Here is a 20,450-nt window from a genome sequence, read left to right on the forward strand (position 1 = left end):
TTTATATATATAATGTTAGCATAATGCTATTACCCCGTTAGTTTAAAGCCGGTGTGTGCCTGTCACAAAGTGTTCATAAACAACCCTAACAGGAACAAAGCCATGTTATGGGTTCCGTCTGCAGCACGCGGTGACGTGAGCCGGGGCCTGACATGGAATGGCTTGGCTCCAGCGTTGCCAGATTTTGCAAGACAAACAAGCGGCCAGGTCTACAACAACAGTATATATATTATACAGTACACCGGCTATTTGAAAACGGCCAATCTACAGGCTCACAATTTGGACACGATGTGAGGTATTTAAACCTTGTAAATACACAGATGAAGGTCCGTACGGGGCCTAATGGGGGGTCCTTGACATGAAAATATTCGAGAACCACTGTTTTAAACAACATTTAGGAAGGAAGCCCAAATAAGCAACTACATTTTAACAAGCAAAGCCCAAAGTCACTTATGATAAGCGGACATGGCAACACTGCATGGCTCCGTGAGCAAACATGATTTGGTTGGGTGGAACGGTGTAAGGCTCACTACGCTGCATGAGAACAGCAGGACGTGATCTTCAAAGCCACGGGCCAACAAGATAATGCTTAATCCTAGCCTTAACTGTCTTGCAGTGGTGCAAAAAATCTAACTTTATTATACATTGGATCCCCCCCCCCCCCCCCCCCCCACACAACAAACTTTAATCTATCTTATGGCAGATTCTCATCAAAGGAAAATATTCAAAGTAGTAAAACCTGAGTGACAGTTTTTATGCAGTACCTCCAGAGCACATGTTTGTTTTGTTTAGTTTTTGTCGTTGATGTCGGTGTTGTTTTGATGGTGATGGTGGTGTTATTTTATCCACAAAAGGGGGAGTTAAGTAAGTAGGTGCTTACTTCTCTGTGGTCAGGGTTTTTACAAGCCGCCTCACACATTTTTACAGCATGGCAAACAGACAGTAAACACCAGGCAGGCCGTGGTGTTCATGTGTTAAAGCACACTTTAACACATGATTAGGACACAGCAAATTAGATCTGTGGTTGTGAAAGTTGGGTAGCGGGGTTCAAAGCGGTCTCCAGCTAAAATGAGTTCATATAGCATCATCAGCATAACCACTTTAACCCTATTTTATAACTCGGCTAGATCAGCTATTTTAAATGTCTTAAAAACATGTGTATATATAACATTTTGGAACAAAGTTTGCAGTCCCTGGTAACAAATCTTTTCAGATGGTTGCCTGGCGGAAAACACATATCAATTTGGGGGTCCTTGACACGAAAAGGTTTGAGAAGCAGTGAATTAGGTTTGCGGACAGTAAAACCTTGAGGATAATTGTACAAAAAAAGAAAAAGGTAGCAGCCAGGTGCAGAGCTAAAGAAAACACCAGGTACAAACCATGGGACCATTAACGTCTGTGGACCACAGGCCGCTGACAAATGACTGGGGCTAGGGTATCTCATTTCTGTGCTGGAAATGTAAATAGCAGACTTTTGGAAGTAAAAAAGAAAGACCCCCTTCTGTCCACACTACCCCCCAATGTCCGCCATCCATCCATCCATCCCTCTATTCTTCTCCTCCCTCTCTGCCCATTGCAGTGGTTGGTCCCATGAATCAGGGGTCGGGGTACTAATGGAGGACCTTTGTGGCCTTGTGCGCCTCTGGAAACATTCCCCCTCTCTCCCTGCTCTCTTATAAATCAAGCAGACTTCGTTGAGAGTGCCTAGCATCTTCTGTGATGTCCCAGGCCCATGTCTCATTTCAAAGTGCTCCTCGTAGGCTCACACGGTTCCACGTTTACTCACTGGACACCAGGGACGAGGACGGGAGGGACTGGGGGGGCAGGGGTATGACACACAGAAGAATTAAGGAGAGAGAGAGAGAGAGAGCAGTGATGGAAGAAGTACTCAGGATAGCAGAGTACGGATGAGTACGTGAGACGAAGAGAATGAAAATGGACAGAGGGGGAAACCAGGGAAGCATAACACATGTGCCATAGGACAAAAAAAGGGCCCCTCAACAAAATGTTGATCTAATAAGTATGCGGAATTAAGACCTCTCACGTAAAAGCATTCACACAAAAATCACAACATTCTGGGAAAACAATGTTCCTCATTAAAGCATCATTCTATGAAATAAGGATAGGAAGAAAATGCTGCTCTCAACTCAAGTGCATGTACATATGCATCTATGGAATTGCAATCAAAACATAATTTCCCCAGACTACATGGTAAATTGAAGCATGTATATGTGATTGTTGAGATAATGACATTCTGTGGTTCTCATTTTGTCTGCCCATTCATAACAAAACCAGATGCATAACATATGGCATTTAAGAAAAGGAATGTTTTCCTGACTAAAGGATTTGCTACATATGATGTCAACCCCACCAGCATCATTCAATTGATGGTGAGCACACTATTGATGGTGAGGAAATATATCAAAACCGACATTTAGAACCAATACTCTTAAACGATTGGGGGGTTCCTTTCTATATTATATATATATACACATAAACAAAACGTTTTAATTGATTCGTTTTTTTATAATCAACTAAATTGATTAGTCTGTTGATTAGTCTGTTGACAGCCAAACGGGTAGGTCACATATACTGGAGTGAAACGGCGGTGTGTGCACCACTACGGCCGCCATCGCCGACCTCTTCTCTGCGTCCAGAAACGCTGGACTGGCCGGGGAGGACCACGCACTACCATCTACCATCAACAGAGGAGAGCACCACGGGACGTCGGAGCACTGTGAGTTCTGGGTAATGGCGGACTTGGACCCGTAACAACACCGGAGCATGCTAGCGTGGCTACTATGCTCAACCAAACAACTGTGATAAGACAGCTAACCAACTCTAACCAACTCCACACAGCAGCGTGGAGTTAACCTGGCCACCAAACTCAACAAGAAGCAACATATCTGTTCATCATGATGTCGGGCGCCGGCCACACCACACCCCAGGGACCGGGGACACCGCCATGCCCAGAATGTCTGGTGCCGTTTTTAATAGGCTATAGGTTTTATTCGTTTTCTTGAGTGTCTTGCATTTTGTCTTGTATTTTGTATTTTATGTCATTACGTGGCCTTTTTACTGTTGTTTTTTCTCTGTTGTTTTGTTGCCTGTTTAGTTTTTTTGTTTGGGGACTACGGATGAAAATGCTTGCTAAATCCAAAATATTTACATTGCATTGAATGTGTAGTGTTCATTAATATGTGCTGTCTAAATTAATGTATAAACTAGCCACTTAACCATGTATTATGCTTAATTGTACAATGACAAAATATCCATCTTACATTGTGACCCGTTGTGAGCTTGTAGATCTGCTATTTTGTTTTTAAATTAATCGTAATCAAGATATAGATTTTAAGTCATATTGTCCAGCCCTACCACAGGATGATAGCAACAAATAACAATCTTATAGGAGGAAAATTAAAAAGCACAAATTCTATTAATGCGACATCACAGCACGTGAACTGCTAGCTCAGCGACAAAAGCAGTAGTCCTTCAATATAACCTTGAGGAATGCCCAAAGTAATTGTTATCATGTAATCGAGTATTTTAAGACACACAGACTAACGACGCACATCTGAGCGGCATAATGTGACACACTCTTCCGTATCACTAGATCAAATTCCGTGTTAATTCCTTCCTAAATCATTCCTAATCTCTAAACCTGAGATAGCTGTCACATAAAACAGGACTGTGTGGGCCTGTCTTTTCCTCAACCAGCCGCGACATGCAAAAGGGAAGTTAATCTGACTCTGAAAAAAAAATTGCCAAACATCTCTTGTTTCACACTCACATCTAATTTCTTTCCTCTTACATTTAGATTGTGACAGCGTGGTTCGCTTAATCTTTTGCCTATCTCCTTGAAATGCAAAAGGTGGAGCTGCATTTGCATGCAAAGCAGAAAGCAAAGGTATCACTTCTAACTTCATTTACAGAGATCTGGAGGGATTGTATATTGACACCTTTAGTGGTTGGAGGCGCGCACACACACACACACACACACACACACACACAAAGTGGGAAAAAAAGCTAAGACGCCTGTGTTTACTTAAACCGCGGGAGTGTGTGACACCTTGGTCGTAATCGGTGTTAACCCCCGAAGAGGCCGCTGTCGCGGGTGTTTCACGATGTCTGGCCTCTGAGGCCTGAGAACACATTAACCACATGAACCCTAGCGCAGGGGTTCCCAAACAGTGGGTCGGGACCCATTTCTGGATCGCGGAACCATTTTATCACTTTATTTTTTGTTTCCCATATGATTTCCTACAAGCTCACAGCACATCGTGTTGCGGCGTGTTGTGAGCTTGTCTATTTTCAGCTAAGAGTTTTGTTGTAAAGGGGAAAAAAAGGAGAGGGCCAAGTACAGACCCCTGGGGGGGGGGGGGGGGGTCACCAAAGTGGGTTTAAGTGGTTAATGTCCAGATGAGAGGAAAGAAAGGGGGGGGGGGGGGTAACTCCAGACAGACAGAAAAACATTCCCCGGTCGCTACGCTCATCTCCATAACTCTTTGCTCTGCTACACAGCAGCACTGTTCATGACATGGGACATTAACGACCGCCCACCCTCCCGAGGGCCTTTACATGGCGCTATATACAGTATAAGACTACAGCTGGCTTGGGGAAGGAAGGTACACCCGTTTGGGATTTGATTCATGACTGAGGGCAGGGAACACAAGGGAGACGTTTTTTTTTTTGTTCCCCTCTTCATTTTTTTAAAGATTTTTTTTTGTGTGGCATTTTTATGTTTTATTCAGACAGACACAGTGAAGAGAGAGAGACAGGAAATGCAGACGGGGGGCATGGGGAAAAGACCAGCCATGAGTGGCAGCAGGAACACGCTGTAAGCTGGGACTCTTGAGTGCCGACAGATATCTCAAAAACACTAAAATGTCTCGGTTTTAGTAAAAGTAAAATAGTAAAATAAAAGTAAAATAAAACACAATAATAAAATAATATTCGAGGACATTTATCATGTTCTGTTATGTTGAAAGGTGGAGTCGCTATGTGTGCTCAGTGCTAAAATGATTTCCTGATGAAAACGTTCCCAAAAAGCCGAATGTTCCAAATTGGCAAAAGTAACTAAAAAGCACATCTACAAGCTCACAATGTGATGCGTTGTGAGCTTGAGCTATTTTCACTATTTTTGAAACGGGATTTACAGTACATGATTAGGGGCTCTGGTTTGGGTGTTTTGAAAACATGGTCACTCTATGTAGAAGGTATTCTGCGAATCTGCGCCCACGTGCTATGCGCCCTAAGCCCCTAACCAGGTGATCTATCAGGTCGTCGTCACAACAAGAGATTGGTTGGCGACACGATGAGGCTGACCTATTTCTCATCTTACACGAAGATCTCTCCGGAGGTGGTTGAGGAGAAAAATAATAAGTCTGCGATGCAAATGTTGTTTCCCAAGGTCACAATACTAAGCAGAGAGAGAGAGAGAGAGAGAGAGGCCTACTCTTGTATAGTTATAGTCCTGTCAGAGAGAAGTGAATGATAGCATGTAATTTGGGCAAGACATCCTCTAATCATATTGTGTACGAGGGAAATCAAAAACAACTTTTACAAATGAATAAATCTAAGCATCAGGAAGATCCAGTTTCATTAGAGCTGGAACGCAACAAGAGAGGATAATTATCACAAACAATACCGTCCATTGTGTAGCGTCTATTTGTTACTTGTGTGTACGTGCGTGCGTGCGCAAGCATGAGCGTGTGCGCACGCATCGAAGAGGAGAGAGTGTACGTCTGCAATTACTGTCAGAGTGTGATTTGCAGTTGGAGCACTCCATGATGATTAATACTTGGAAGCTCTTAACCGCAAGACGTGTGTCACATATCAAGTTAAAGGGCCATTTCAACTCCCCTCTAAGAGTTGGATTGCAGTGCTTGCACAAAATATTATTTAGTGCATTGTTTCCACTCCCCCAGGCTGGACGAGACTGACAATGTCAATGTGGGTTTGTGGTTCTGTGCTTTATCGCTGCGGTGTCTACAGGTGGAGTTCTTACGGCGAGCCGTGGAACAGGAGACCGGGCCATTTCACACGCCTCTCCTTCAACAGCGTGCACGTTAGAGCCCGACCTACTGTACGCTACAGTTTGAGTCCGATGCTGATTTTGGAGAGTCCTTGAGAAACTACTTTAGAGATTACTGATGCTTTGACTGATGTTTATAAAAAATAAATGTGCAAAATCTATTCTAATTAATTTGAAAATACGTAAGCCCTACTCAAAAATGCGTTGTGAGCTTTGTACTGTAGATCTGATATTTTTGATGAATAAATATAAATATAAATTACATGCTAAAATTGGGACACATAATTGTGTCGTCAAAAAAGTACACTGATACACTGCATCTGTCATACATTAATCAGCCTGGCATCAATGCATGTAAAAATGAATCACCCTCTTAGACAAGGCACAGTGGAATATCCATTGTGGCATTCTCTCTTTTTACCTACCAAAACAAATTGTAGACATTTATCATGTTTTTTTTACCTACCAAAACAAATTGTAGACATTTATCATGTTTTTGTTTCCCCTCGCACTCAAACTCCAAGCAACGAGACATAACGCGAAAGAGTGAAAATCATAATTATGATTATTATGAAAGATGTCGTCTCCATGGGTGACACATCTCACACATGAAGGCCTCATCATCAGGCGATGATAAAGCAGAGGGAAAGGAAAATAAAATACCATCTCTTATCTCGGGACCTTTTCAGCGAGGCAGACTATCACTCAGTATCAAATGACATTAAGCTAATGGGCCACAGACATTACAAAGGTCCAGGTAGCGAATTGGCCCGCCTGGCGAGCTAACACCTCCCGTGGGGGCGATGAGTGAAGGTGTGATTGGTTTGAGTTCTTTATCAGTGCCAAACTTGGCCATCGGGCTAACATGTGTGAAATCACACACGGCGCCTAGCAACACAGAGGGCTGTGGACACTGCCAAAACATCTCACTCCGCTTAGCAAGAAGGTGTTAATGAATGTAACACCGTTGCTTGCATTAAAACAATTACAGTGGGGTTGGGCAGTTGTGTTGAGAGAAAACAACATGAAACACTGTTTATACACACATCTTTTGTCCTTAATCATAATCACTAGTCTTATAAGTAACGCTGCATCCACACAAACAACAGTTGACACTTGCTCATTACGCCCACATTTTGGCAGAAGGGTAGAGCTAGCTAAAGGCAAGACCATGCGGCCACTAAAATCAGTAGGGCTCATCCTGCAATCCACTTATGCTAATGGGCTATCCTGTGCAAAGATGAGAATTAGAGCCAAGGTCACAGGATTACCAAAATCAGTAGGGGTTATCACCTGGGGGAACATAAATTCATGGTGCAAATGTCATGGCAATCCAGCCTATAGTTTTCAATAAATCTCGTTTGAAAACAAAGTGTTCTTTAGACGGGGTTAAGCACGGATCGGCATTCTCAGTGCTAGAGCGGACCTAAAATATTATGGATAAGATGAAACAAAATAACAAAATGCTAAATTTAAGAATGTTTAAAATGTTAATCCTGAAGATCTGCACTTTGTTAGTTTGGCGACACCGTGTGGTGACTGGTTGTCACATCAAGTGCACAGTTACATTCCAGCAAATGGCTAACATGCTATTAGCAGTAGCATGCTTTTGAGCCCATCTTCCTTGTTCCAACCACTAGATTATGTTTGTAATAAAACGCTCCATGTGGTTAGGTTAGATAAGACGGCTCCTCAAGATGAAATTCAAACCATATTGGCTTGTTAAGATGCGTCGCTGCAGTTAGCCTATCCGTTAGCCTTATTAACCCTTAGGCGTTGGGTTTTCGCTTACGCATTTGACGTGCCTTATTTATTTCCTGTGCAGGCAAGCATCATTTCAAAGCATTACACATAACTGGTGGGACTGCAGACCGTTTCAAATTTCGATAAGTGGTGTTCAAAAGTGGGGTTCAGGGACCCTCTGGGTTCCTTGACAGGGTTCCAAACGAACCCTTACAGGTCTGTAACTCGACAGATATGGGGGTCCTTGAAATGAAAAGGTTTGAGAAGCTGAGAACCGATAATAGAGGATTCCCTGCCTTTTTAGCATCACTGGCAACACGTCATATACGACACAATAACGTATCCGCTGTAAGGGTGCAGTGAAACACAGCAGTAGCCACAGAGTAAACAAACAAGTGACGTATGCTTCCTTGTTTATTTGAGGTCGGGACAAACTGCACTAAATCCTAATTCCCGGATTGACTTTTTGAAATGTGACTTTTTTACAAGAAGGACACACACACACACACACACACAAATCTGACATGAGTCACACGCGTAATTTGGGCCAATTGTGACATCCTCTTGGAACGGTGAGCCGCCTGCCTGATTCCAGAAAGATGGGAGGTCTGTATTAATGGTAATTCACACTGCTCGTGAAACATGACACGGATCCAAGCACTCTGTCATGCTGCATCGAGGCAAGACATCGCACACATCACGGGGCATTACACAACACGCTCAGCTCCGATATCAGCACGGTGGTGGTCACACCAAGGGACTCGACTGGGTTTTCACAACTTCTCCTGGCTTCAGATGACTTGCAGTGTGAGAAACCCATCGCCTCACGAGATTAAATTCCCTCAGTAAAGATGTTGGCAGGGGAGATAATCATGGTATGCTAGTATCCTGCATGCTGCTTTTTCTTTTGCATGATAAAAGATAATTAAAAGCCCATTGTGGATTTGTGTCACATACGCACACAACTCCTTAATTCCCTGATTTATACTCGGTGTGTGTGCGTGCGTGTGGGGGGGTGATAGAGGGCGTGTAAATTGACTCATAAGTTTGGCTCCATTTGTACACGCTCAGTTATGGGTCTCTGTGGTCTAATCATGCAATTAAAAGGGTGGAGGACCACAGCAAATACGGGACAGGGCAGCCAGCTACTGGGACTATGCCCACAGATCCATTCATCTTGTCTACTGTCAATCTCCCTCACATGCGCACTCAATTATTTTCTTCACAGAGCCTCGTCCCTCTCTCTCTCTCTCTCTCTCTCCCTGTCGTTTGCTATTCCTCTCCCTCCTCCATCATTCTTTCAGTGCTCTTCCACTCTCGCGTCACCTCCTAATCTGCTGCTCTGAAAGGTGTTTCCTGAGGAGGACAGGCCAGAATGACGGATCACCCCGCGGACACGCCGCTCCTCTCCAGGGCGGGAGGAGCTAGGCCTGCTAGGGTGTCGGTAAGCAGTGTGAGTAGGGTGAGGATGTGGTGGTGGTGGGGGGTATTTTGTCCCAAAAGGTGACTGCAAAACCCTGAAAGAGTGCCATTTGTTTAAAAAAGCTTCATATCAGGCCCGGAACGTAACGGAACCTAGGCTGCAATGCAAAAATCCTGACAGCATTTGCTGCGTGTCACTCCCCATCTCTGCCCCCTTTCCTGTCAGCCTATTGTCCTATCAACAAAGGCATAAAAGATAAAAGGCATTACCAAATAGAAATAAAAAATTGATTAAATCGTCAGAAAGCTACAGTGAAAGCCATTTAAAAAAAGTCAGACACATTACCCCAATGCCATTCTGCTGCAAATGTTCATCCAAGTGCCTTAAAAAACAAAGACACCACTATAGGTAAGCTGAATCAAAACACCCGGGTGTGAGACAAGTGCAGACAAGGCCTTTTCAATCCATGTAATTTTAGAGGGCATGCAAGGCCCCCTAATCTGGTTAATGGCAAACTAACATGTACTCCCATTTGTCGCTTCAAAAGATTATTCTTAAGGGTTATACATAGTTTATCATCAGTGTCACGCAGCCTGTTAGGCTTGCCATGCTCACAATCAAGCTGTAGGTCAATACTGGCATATAAAGACACCCACACGTGCCGTGTGGGTGTCTTTATATGCAAAACCCCCCAAAAGACAGAAGAGGCTATTGGAGAACCTGATTTGGATAGGGACATATGATCTGATGCAGGACAATGTCACTATGACAGAAAGAGACAAGATCATCACAAGGCCAAAGCACTACTGTTTCCATGTCCGCTTATTTTAGGAGTGAGATTCTTTTGAAAATAGACAGGCATACGAGGCATTTAGCAGATCCTTATGTGGCCTACAGTCGCTTCTTTTGGGATTGTTATGGGCTGCTCGTTTCTCTCGCGATTCCCATGTTTTCTCTACATACATAGTGATTTAGTACGTGTCCAGGTGCTACGTTAGGTTACACAACACTCTGACACATAAAGACAGACAGGCAGACAGACAGGATCGAAGCAGAAGACGCTGTCCGACAGCTGCCTGCCCGGTGGGGTAACGCTGCAATGGGACCCCCCTGAGAGTGGCCGTGTCTGGGGGGAGGGGGTGGGCGTCTGTCCTCCGGCCGCGATGAGGACTTCAAAAGCCCACCCTTTTAGAACCACCCTCTCCTCCTGCTCCACGGGGCATCTCTGAAGATCATCCCAGAAGTCACCAGACCATGATGAATGAATCAGTCCTGTCTATCCTACCTCTGCTGAGACCCCCCCTTCACGCATCACACACACTCAACAGGTGTCTCCCTCCTAATCTTCCCTCTCTCTCCCCTATGCTCTCTCTCCCTCTCTCTCTCACTCTCCTATCCATCTCAATTTTCACTTTTGCCAATTCAAAGGGGGCTTTATTGGCATGAGGAAACATACGTTTGCATTGCCAAAGCAAGTGTCAAATAAAACAAACAGTAAATTGAATGTACATACATGTAAGTTAAGGATATTATAGCCCTACTAGAATAAGGACATAAGGAGAATATATAAATAGAACTGTGTACATTTCAAACGTTCCAGTGACAGGTTCAATTTCCCTTCGGGGATTAATACAGTATATCTCATCTCTCTTCCAGTCAAGTAGGTACAAAGTGTGTTTAAGTGTGTGTGTGTGTGTGTGTGTGTGTGTGTGTGTGTGTGTGTGTGTGTGGTGTGTAAACAAGGGTAAAAACATACAAAATATACGATTGATTGATTGATAATTTTATTGGACAATAAAATTAAAACGTTACATGGTACAGTCAAGCACATTGGTCCAAAAGGACAGCACAGTAGAAAGACCTTGCGGTCTTGTCACAACAACAACAATGACAACAATTGAGATATCTCAAAAACAGTAAATCTATGTACTGGTTTGAATAGAAATAAATTGAAAGGGGGGTTGGGATAAAAGGTGGGGCAATCCCCTTCTCTCCCTTTGACCTGATGACAGTACAGTGACAGGTGGATTTTCAGACCTTTTTTAAAGGTGATTTGCTTGTTTTGAGGGAAGAGGGCAGGGCATTCCACACCTGAGTGGCAGTGCTGTGGAAGGTGAATTTACCATATTGTACTGAGACTGAGAGTGGTGCAGATAGTGCAGGAATTCTCACTCTCTCTCGTTTACCTCCTCCCATCTTCAATGCATTTCTCGTGTCGATGCAGTCACTCTGAAATGTCGACGCATCAAATGCCAAACAAAACAGCCTAAGGCCTGATTATTCTTGTCGCGTCCGCATATCCGCCAGTGTCGACTGGTAATTACATTACAGTTTAGTGGCTGCAGACACGCAAGAGCAACACAGGGCTGCACTGAATACAAGGCATTATAACAATAATGACCTAATGCAGTGGCTCTCAAAGTGGGGTCCGGGGACCCCCCAGGGGTCCATGGTGGCGCTGCAATCTTCTAATTCTGGAATTTTTGAAATTTTTTGAACTTTTGAATTTTCTGCAGCCAAATACAAATGAAGACCTTTACGTTTATACTATACTGCTGGCAGTGCATTTTAAGCATGCTCAGTCCTAAAACACGGATGTGTCCGCTGACATGAGCTGGTGGAAGAATGTGCGTCATATGACACACTATTGGACCCCCGTGGCTATGTACAGTTAGTAGTATATATACTGTACACACACATACAGTATATATGCAAACAAATAGTTTTCGGGCACATCCAGGTGGGGGAGGTGCAATAAAACAGCAATGAAGCGAATCTAATCTTGTCCAAGCGTCTTTGGACAAGCCAATTCTTAAACCCTTTTTACACCCTTTTTCTCCCCAATTTAGTCGTTATGCCAATAGATTCCTCCTCCACAGACACATTTCTGCTGTCGTATCCTACTGACTCACTTGCCAGTGAGGAGCCCCTACCGGGAGGACGTAGGGCCTTCGTCCTACTCCCGCCCAACACTCCCCTGCTGACAAACATAAAATGTAACAATGTGTAAGTTCAGTAATGCGATTCCAATTCCGTCATTTCACCCGACGACAAAAAATGGCGGATTCTGCCATAATCCATACATTGTTATTATGTATTTAAGTTTACCCAATTCATGGGTAAACTTGCCTGTAAACCTGTAAACTTGCAACGTGACAAAATGTGGACAAAGTGGAAAAGATCATGGACCCGAGGACTGGGAGGAATGTGCAGAATGTGTAAAGAGGTCCCCTCTTCCATCACCACCCCAAATAGCCCCAGTCCTTCCCCTTCCCTCATCTGAACTCTGCTGGCAGCAAACAAGCATGCACCCCGGGCAAGGTCTGAAGCCAAATTAATTGCAGAGGCACCGACCGGTTTTAATTCTGCTTTTGACCAACAATGTATTTTCTTTTGGGAGGGGGCTTTCTTCACTGTACACCATCCAACAATGCTACAAAGCCATAAAAAACCACGACATTGTAAATGTGAACAAATGTGAACATCTTAATCCTGATTTTCAAGATGCCATATCTGATCAGTTACTTGCTGCAGCCAAGACATGGCCATTGGGACTGCTGTGGCTCAGCTGACAGCACTGCACGCAAACTAACCGCACACACACTCGCACGCGCGCACGCGCGCACGCACGCACGCACGCACGCACGCACGCACACACACACACACACACACACACACACACACACACACACACACACACACACACACACACACACACACACACACACACACACACACACACACACACACACACACACACACACACACACACACACACACACACACACACACACACACACACACACACACACACACACACACACACACACAGTCCCCTGTGGCAGACAACAGTCGTCCTGTCATTTTCGATTGTGGGCCATGCATGTTGGTGCCAGCGACACCTCACGGGGCCCCGACCCCCGGAGCGCCACCATTGCTGCCACTAAAGAGCTGCCAAGGCACTTACTTCAGCTCTGCAGAACAAACACAGAAATAACACCAATCTAAATTATTTTTTTTTTAAGTACCACAAGGGCCTTCACATGAAAAAAGAAACGAGGGCTAAATATATCCCTGTGTCGTGGCCTTCTGACAGAGAAACATCAATAATAGCGGTGTGACCACAAACCAGAGCGATTCCCCCAGACAACAAACTAAATTAAAATAAACATGCTCTGAAAATGCACGTGTCCCAACACTTGGCCCAACAATAATTGACGTCGCAGCCGGAGGTGGTCAGACGGGTGTGCCGCAAATGCTTTCAATATTTTTAAGTTCCAGAAAAGGTTGAGAACTACTGCCATATAAAATATGAAATATATATTTATTATTTAAGTCTCAATCTTTAGAAAATGTGCTGATTACAGAAAGGATAAACAATGACTCCTTCTTCAAGGGTACAGTAATCGAACAAATCTTCGTAGAACCTTGTTTCTCCGCATAATTCAACTTTATTTTCTTTTATAAATGAATGCCCCATTTTATCACACAAGAGTGCCACAAAAAAGTAGTGAAAATAGCAGAGCTTATAGATCAGCTATTTTCACTATTTAAGCAGTCAGTGTGAGAGGTGCCTAGCCAGAGCGCAGTGCTTTGCAGTTTGCACAATGGCTTCAATCCAGCCACAAATCTGTTTCGAAGAAGTGTTTAATTACTAAACATTTTTTGTTTAAAAACAAAACTAGCTGGAAAGAAAAAAGGAAAGAAATAAGATTTCTAGGGATTTTCATAACCAAGAATCAGAAAGCTTGCGAAGATCACGGCATCTCTATAACAGGCAAATAATTGACATAATTGTTCAAACAAAATAATTCAAAAGAAATACAATAAACCATGAACCATAAGGGGACAAAACAATATCACAGGCTAGGGCTGAAAAGTATATATGTTATCCACTTAAACCCTCAGACTAGACTTAGTATAATGGACCTGATGTGGCTCTATGTTGGGATTGTTTCTTTCTAGGGTTATCCCGATCCGATCAGGTGATCGGAAATCTGTGCAGATCACGTAGTTTTCAAATGATCGGAATTGGATCGGGAGCAAAATAACTTGTACTATTGTGATTTGGCATAAGTGGAAAAATAGAATTGGATCGGGAGCATCCCTAATTTATTCCCTCATCTAATCTACACCAAATCTCTTCGTCAAAAACATCTCTGTCTGGAAGTGTGGCGGGCCACGGTTGACAGTCTCACATGTGCTGGGCAGATGGCACAGAGTGGATGGCACGTTAGGTCACAGAGAGCACCCAGCTGTACATCTCTCTCAACGCACGCACGTGCACACGCAACACACACAGGTAGTCCCTCCAGGAATTTCTGCACAAGGCCAATGAATGATCAGGGCAGGTAAGAAGAACACTGACATGACATGTGTGCATGTGTGTGTGCGCGCCTGCTCACGTGATTTGATAATGAGCAGATCACTATTAACGCTGTGCTGACAGCAGCTCCACTCCATGCACACACAGTGTTTTAAGTCTGACAACTAAAACACTAGCATTAGGTTTTCACTGTCACCACCAGCACCAGCCAGCTTCTTTGTTAGCTGCTCAATTTCAATTTGCAATTCAAATCCTCTTGAATTCATGTTTTGAAATGAATTTTGCCATTGTTTGAACTGCCCGGGACAGCATTATGCAGATAAAATCATTTCATTTAGTACTGTATAGGAAAAATGTCCTCTGCATTTTACCTATCCTAGGAGCAGTGAGCAACTGTTGGTTGTAGTGATGCTCAGGGAAGGCATTGCTGAGACCTGGAAATTAACCTGGGACCTTTGGCTTTCCCAGGCGGGGTCTCTATCCATTCACCTATGGCCATTCACCTATGGCCGCCAGAATAGGAATTTGTTTTTGCAAAGAAGTGTATATTATCTTTAAATGATCTGATGAATTGAAAATGGAGAACCCATAAAGAAGTCAGTGCTTTTTCTGGTTTTATCCTCTTATCAGATTTTGTATTGACGTGAACTGTACCCATTCTGCAAACTGTTAATAACATGTTCAATCAATCTGATGTGTGCACTTTCAACACTTTTCAGCACTTTCAATTGTCTTTTGATGGTGATTCTGGCTTCAACAGCAGTCCATAAAATGGATATCCTCCTCCCCACAGCTTTCTAGCCACAACATCATACCACATGGACCTCCACCTGCTTCCCCAACTGACTGATCTGATATGAAACCTCCATTTGACTATACACAATGCAGGAGGAAATCCCCGCACAAATGACTACAGCAATAGTGAGAATGACTGGTTGCTGGACATTAATGGTGTGTGGGTGTGTGTGTGTGTGTGTATGTGAGTGAGTGAGTGAGTGAGTGAGAGAGAGAGAGAGAGAGAGAGAGACAAGATCCAGGAAAGAGTTATCATTCCATACAGTCAGTGATCTCCCATTCCCCACACACTACATTTACAAAGCCTAATTACACATGTATATATATGTAGTCCATGTGGGCGTGTTGCCTGCTGAAGGCAACGCATGTGGAAGTCCACTGGAACTATTTAAATTAATTTGCAACTCAAGAGATATTCTGTACTGATGTGAAGGTTGAGGGTTATTCCACTTTGTGACCAATATGGATCTCTGACTTCATGGGGCCGGCCTGTGACATCAGAAATATGACATATATGGCTCCAAATTTGGGCACGGCTTCAGCCTAATTAGGGCCCGACTGACTTTCATTAGAACATGTAAGTTAAAGATTTCAATTAAGTATAAAGCATATCGTTGTTGACGGGCAGAAACCTTGTATCTTCACATCTTATGTTTTTTAGCACAGCCAGGGAGCCTAGAAAGTTACGCTAGTAGGCACTTTCCCGTGACCTTTTGATCATTGGTCAATGAGATGCTTTTCCCATGCTCCGCAATCGCTTCCCATCCTCTGGACGGGCAGAACGGCCCCGGTCACAGAATTCGATATTCGAGCGCCGGGCGCTTTTTAATACTAATAACTATGGTGTTTCGAAGGTAGTGTGCATTCTGATTCATTTAAAATCATCCTTGTTTGTAGATTAATGCCCTACTTTGTCGGAAGGGGAGGGAATTTATGACCTACATTATATATATTTTGCTCAAAGTAGGGACAGGTCGAAATAGTGACATTCTATGGCGTACCCATTGTACTGTTGTACCACCTGTAGAATATTAAATTAATCAATCAAACAATTGGGGTTTGATTTGCGTGTCAACAAATCGTCACCCCCACTGATGTTGTCGCTTTAACATTAATTACCACCGCATGTCTGCGCACACACATTGTCATAGAAAAGCCCGGCACACCCACTGTGTTGGGTGGGTGTGAGCGCTGGCAGCCCACTCACTGTGCTGAGACTCTAACAAAGTGGACGCCCAAATTAATAATGCATTTGGCCGCAGAACCCCCATCTGAAAATATTTTGTGCCAGGGACCACCCATATATGATTTGCATTGAATTTCTTATATATCTTTTTAAATAGAGGATTCATTTAGGGTTAAAAGTAGGGATGTCCGATATTGTGGGCCGATAATATTGATAATATCACTTGTTAATGCATATGCTTCTGCACTGTCAAACAGACCTACATCTAATGTAAGATTAGTGGGACTCGTTCAAATGAACACCAGTGAGTCCCGGGACTCACTTCATTGAAAACCTAACAGATTTATTAGATATTATATTGATATTATAGCCAATTTACAATTAGTTGACCTTTGGTGAAAAAGCCTGCATATATCGGTATCTGGTGATATCGGTATTGGAAATTAGGAGTTGGACAATATCGGATATCTGCAACAAAAAAAAAATTATACCGGACAACCCTAGGTAAAAGTTGCTAAACAGATTTTGAAGCTATATTAACCGGAGCGCACTTTGAGAAGCGCTGCTCTAACAGTCCCTCATGCCCCAGTAATCTTGGCAACAACAGCTTATGAGGACACAGGCTGCCTTGGCCTATACCGGCTTGGCTCCTAGTTAACGGTGGCGGCACTAGCCCCCTGTCAGACGTCCCTGTCCCCGTCGAGGGGGGGACCGGGGCCGGGGCCAGGCATTTAAAAAATAAATTATGCTTTGAATGTCACTGGACAAAGGGGCGTCCTATGTTTAGATGATATAATGTAAGCAAGCGCTTTTCTGCTTGGGCGACGCAAGACAAAGAGCCACCTTCTGAATACATTGGAGCGAGCAAGAGCGAGAGTGTGTGTGTATGTGTTTGAGAGAGAGAGAGAGAGAGAGAGAGAGAGAGAGAGAGTGTAACCATGTAAATAATTAAAAGAACACTGGGCGATCCCCATCAGATTTGGGGATAGTAGCCTAGTAATTACTGTGAAGGAGTGAGACGCAATGGAGGACAGAGAGGGAGGGGGGAAATGGAGATGTAATGGAGTCCTGTCAGGGAGAAGTGCACAAGGCTGATTGTTATCAGGAGCCCCAGACAAGCTCGCTTTTTTTGATGTCCTGTCCACGGTGATTAATGATAAAGCCACGGAGCCAAGTCCACCGCGTTAATGAGAGGACAAGACCCCGGCCAACAAGGCGGCCCCACACCGCCGCCCGCACCCCACTCCCCGCACATAATATGGTACACATACACTACAGGTGGCTGAACCAGGAAGCTGAACCTAAACACAGATGTGGTTTCTTCTGAAATCTGAACTGATCAATGTAACAGAGGTGATAGAGGTGTGTGTGTGTGGGGACTATGTTCTCTCTCATCTAAGCCGAAGTGTCCTCCTGTGTGTGTGCGCAGCCGCGCACAAACACACACACACACACACACACACACACACACACACACACGCACACACACACGCACGCTTGTATTAAAATAGCTGAAACCTATAAACCTTACCTCTAAATGGCAAATCCAAACCTGAATATCTTTTTTCCCCTCTCAATTGTCAAATGCTACTATACTTATGGGGACATTTGGTCCTCACCTGGTCGTGGCTGGCTTGGAGGGTACTCCCGGTGCCATGGAAAGTCATCTGCACAGGGGAGAGGGTCAGGTAGGTCACAAAGTCCTTACCGCTCTGCCCGTCGGTGTACTGCACCTGGAGGGAGACATGGAGGAAATCAGAACACCTGAGGAAACTGAGCAAAACCGAGCAGGCGGGTATTATTGCCATCAAAGAGCATTTGTGACCACTTTCCCCACACTTCCAAGATGGCAAGTGTGTGTGTGTGTGTGTGTGTGTGTGTGTGTGTGTGTGTGTGGGGGGGGGGGGGGGGTTGCGGGGGGGTGACATCATGGGTGACCCCTCATCATGGAGAGGTTAACTCAGCAGGCATTCCTAAATGCTGTGCAATCAAGACTGTTATGACATGATGGTCCTAGGGGACAATCTGCTCCTCACATCCAAGGGCTTGGGTAATACACTGCTGCATATGCCTTTCTGCCCTACTTCTCACTGGCTCTCGCTGTGCTCGTGCGCTATGACCAAGAGTGTCATATTGTGCACGTACATTCGCTGTGGTGTTCGCCTGGCCTACTTCTGCCCGGGCTGCAGCTGCAGACACCTTCATAAAAGGCACTTGCAGAACAAAAGGAGAAGACAGCCAATGATGCAGAGAGCCTCAAGTGTGACAAGGGTTGCACGATTGCCGTGCTTTAAGTGGAGAAAACCAACAAAGCATGAACGTAAACAAGTACATTATATCACTTCCACGCCACTCAACTATCTAACGCTGCTTCTTAACGTTGGGTCCGAGGACCAACTGGGGTCCAAATGGAACTCTGTACTCGGTGTACGAAATTGGCATGTGCCTTACGGGTAGTGTAGTGTTTTGCACAAATCAACCTCCTGGTGGCGCTATAAAAAGCCAATCAGAAAAACATTGGGGAAGAGGTTCTGCTCTGGCATCCAGGGAATGTGCGTGCAGTTTCGCTGCGTCGGCTAATTGTGCCGGAGATTAGCTGCTCACAGACAGACAAACGGACGGACTGACGGACGGACAGACAGGGTGCAACACAGAGCCTCCGCCAGGCCTTCAGCCTGGCGGAGACAATGATAGATTTACAACCAATAGACTGAGAAGACAGTCCTTTGTGCTTCGTTAGTTATGAACAGTTCATGTGTCTATTGTTTTTAAATGTGAAGCATCATGAGTCGTGGAGAACGGTATTTTGCTCCCGTGTATATTGTGGAAGTGACAATAAAATCTGTTTGATTGAAAAAACAAAACAAACAAGGTGCATGACGGTCGCTCATCTCGCTCAGTGGACTGATTGCTAGGAAACAAGCAGTTCAGTATATGGTACTGTATGTACAGTACCATACAGTATGGTACTGTATGCTTCTGTGTGTTCTTAGTTCAGTATGGTACTGTATGCTTCTGTGTGTTCTTAGTTCAGTATGGTACTGTATGCTTCTGTGTGTTCTTAGTTCAGTATGGTACTGTATGCTTCTGTGTGTTCTTAGTTCAGTATGGTACTGTATGCTTCTGTGTGTTCTTAGTTCAGTATGGTACTGTATGCTTCTGTGTGTTCTTAGTTCACTATGGTACTGTATGCTTCTGTGTGTTCTTAGTTCAGTATGGAACTGTATGCTTCTGTGTGTTCTTAGTTCAGTATGGAACTGTATGCTTCTGTGTGTTCTTAGTTCAGTATGGTACTGTATGCTTCTGTGTGTTCTTAGTTCAGTATGGTACTGTATGCTTCTGTGTGTTCTTAGTTCAGTATGGTACTGTATGCTTCTGTGTGTTCTTAGTTCAGTATGGTACTGTATGCTTCTGTGTGTTCTTAGTTCAGTATGGTACTGTATGCTTCTGTGTGTTCTTAGTTCACTATGGTACTGTATGCTTCTGTGTGTTCTCTTAACTGCCGTACTGTCTTAGGCAACTGACCCCAGCAGGATCAATACAGGTATTAACTTATCGTATCAAACTGGGGGTCGTCTAAAGGAAAAAAGTTTGAGAAGCAAAGCAGATGCCTTTGAAGGTCCTCCTAAAAAGCTATGCATTGAACGAGCAGGTGTCAGGTCATCTCCTTGTTTACTGTCCAGGATAATGAGGCCTATTCGTCAAAGACGTGGCGAACATCAACACAGTCAAATCCTTGGTGTACATTTAGCACCGAGAGTGTCAAAAATGGACCCAAAGGGACCCTTACGGGTCCATTTTTGACACTCTAGCGGTTACATTGACACAGGGGATTTTGACTCTGTACCATCTGCTTTAGGGAGCTATAATGAGAAGAGTCACCATGAAACAAAAATGCATTATTCATACTGTGTATGACAATGTGGCACTTTAACGTAAATTA

The 20,450-nt window shown here is 44.1% G+C and overlaps 1 protein-coding gene across 1 annotated transcript in view; it reads right to left on the reverse strand.

Annotated features, from left to right (window-relative positions):
• The window catches only part of stau2 (staufen double-stranded RNA binding protein 2), a 109,998-nt gene that overhangs the window by 18,100 nt on the left and 71,448 nt on the right, over nucleotides 1-20,450 (reverse strand). The window contains 1 exon segment of the mRNA XM_083778567.1: nucleotides 18,127-18,240. Coding sequence (XP_083634693.1) covers nucleotides 18,127-18,240 — 114 coding nt within the window.

This window comes from Protomyctophum parallelum (assembly GCF_964188405.1).
Source record: "Protomyctophum parallelum genome assembly, chromosome: 12".
Lineage (NCBI taxonomy): Eukaryota > Metazoa > Chordata > Actinopteri > Myctophiformes > Myctophidae > Protomyctophum > Protomyctophum parallelum.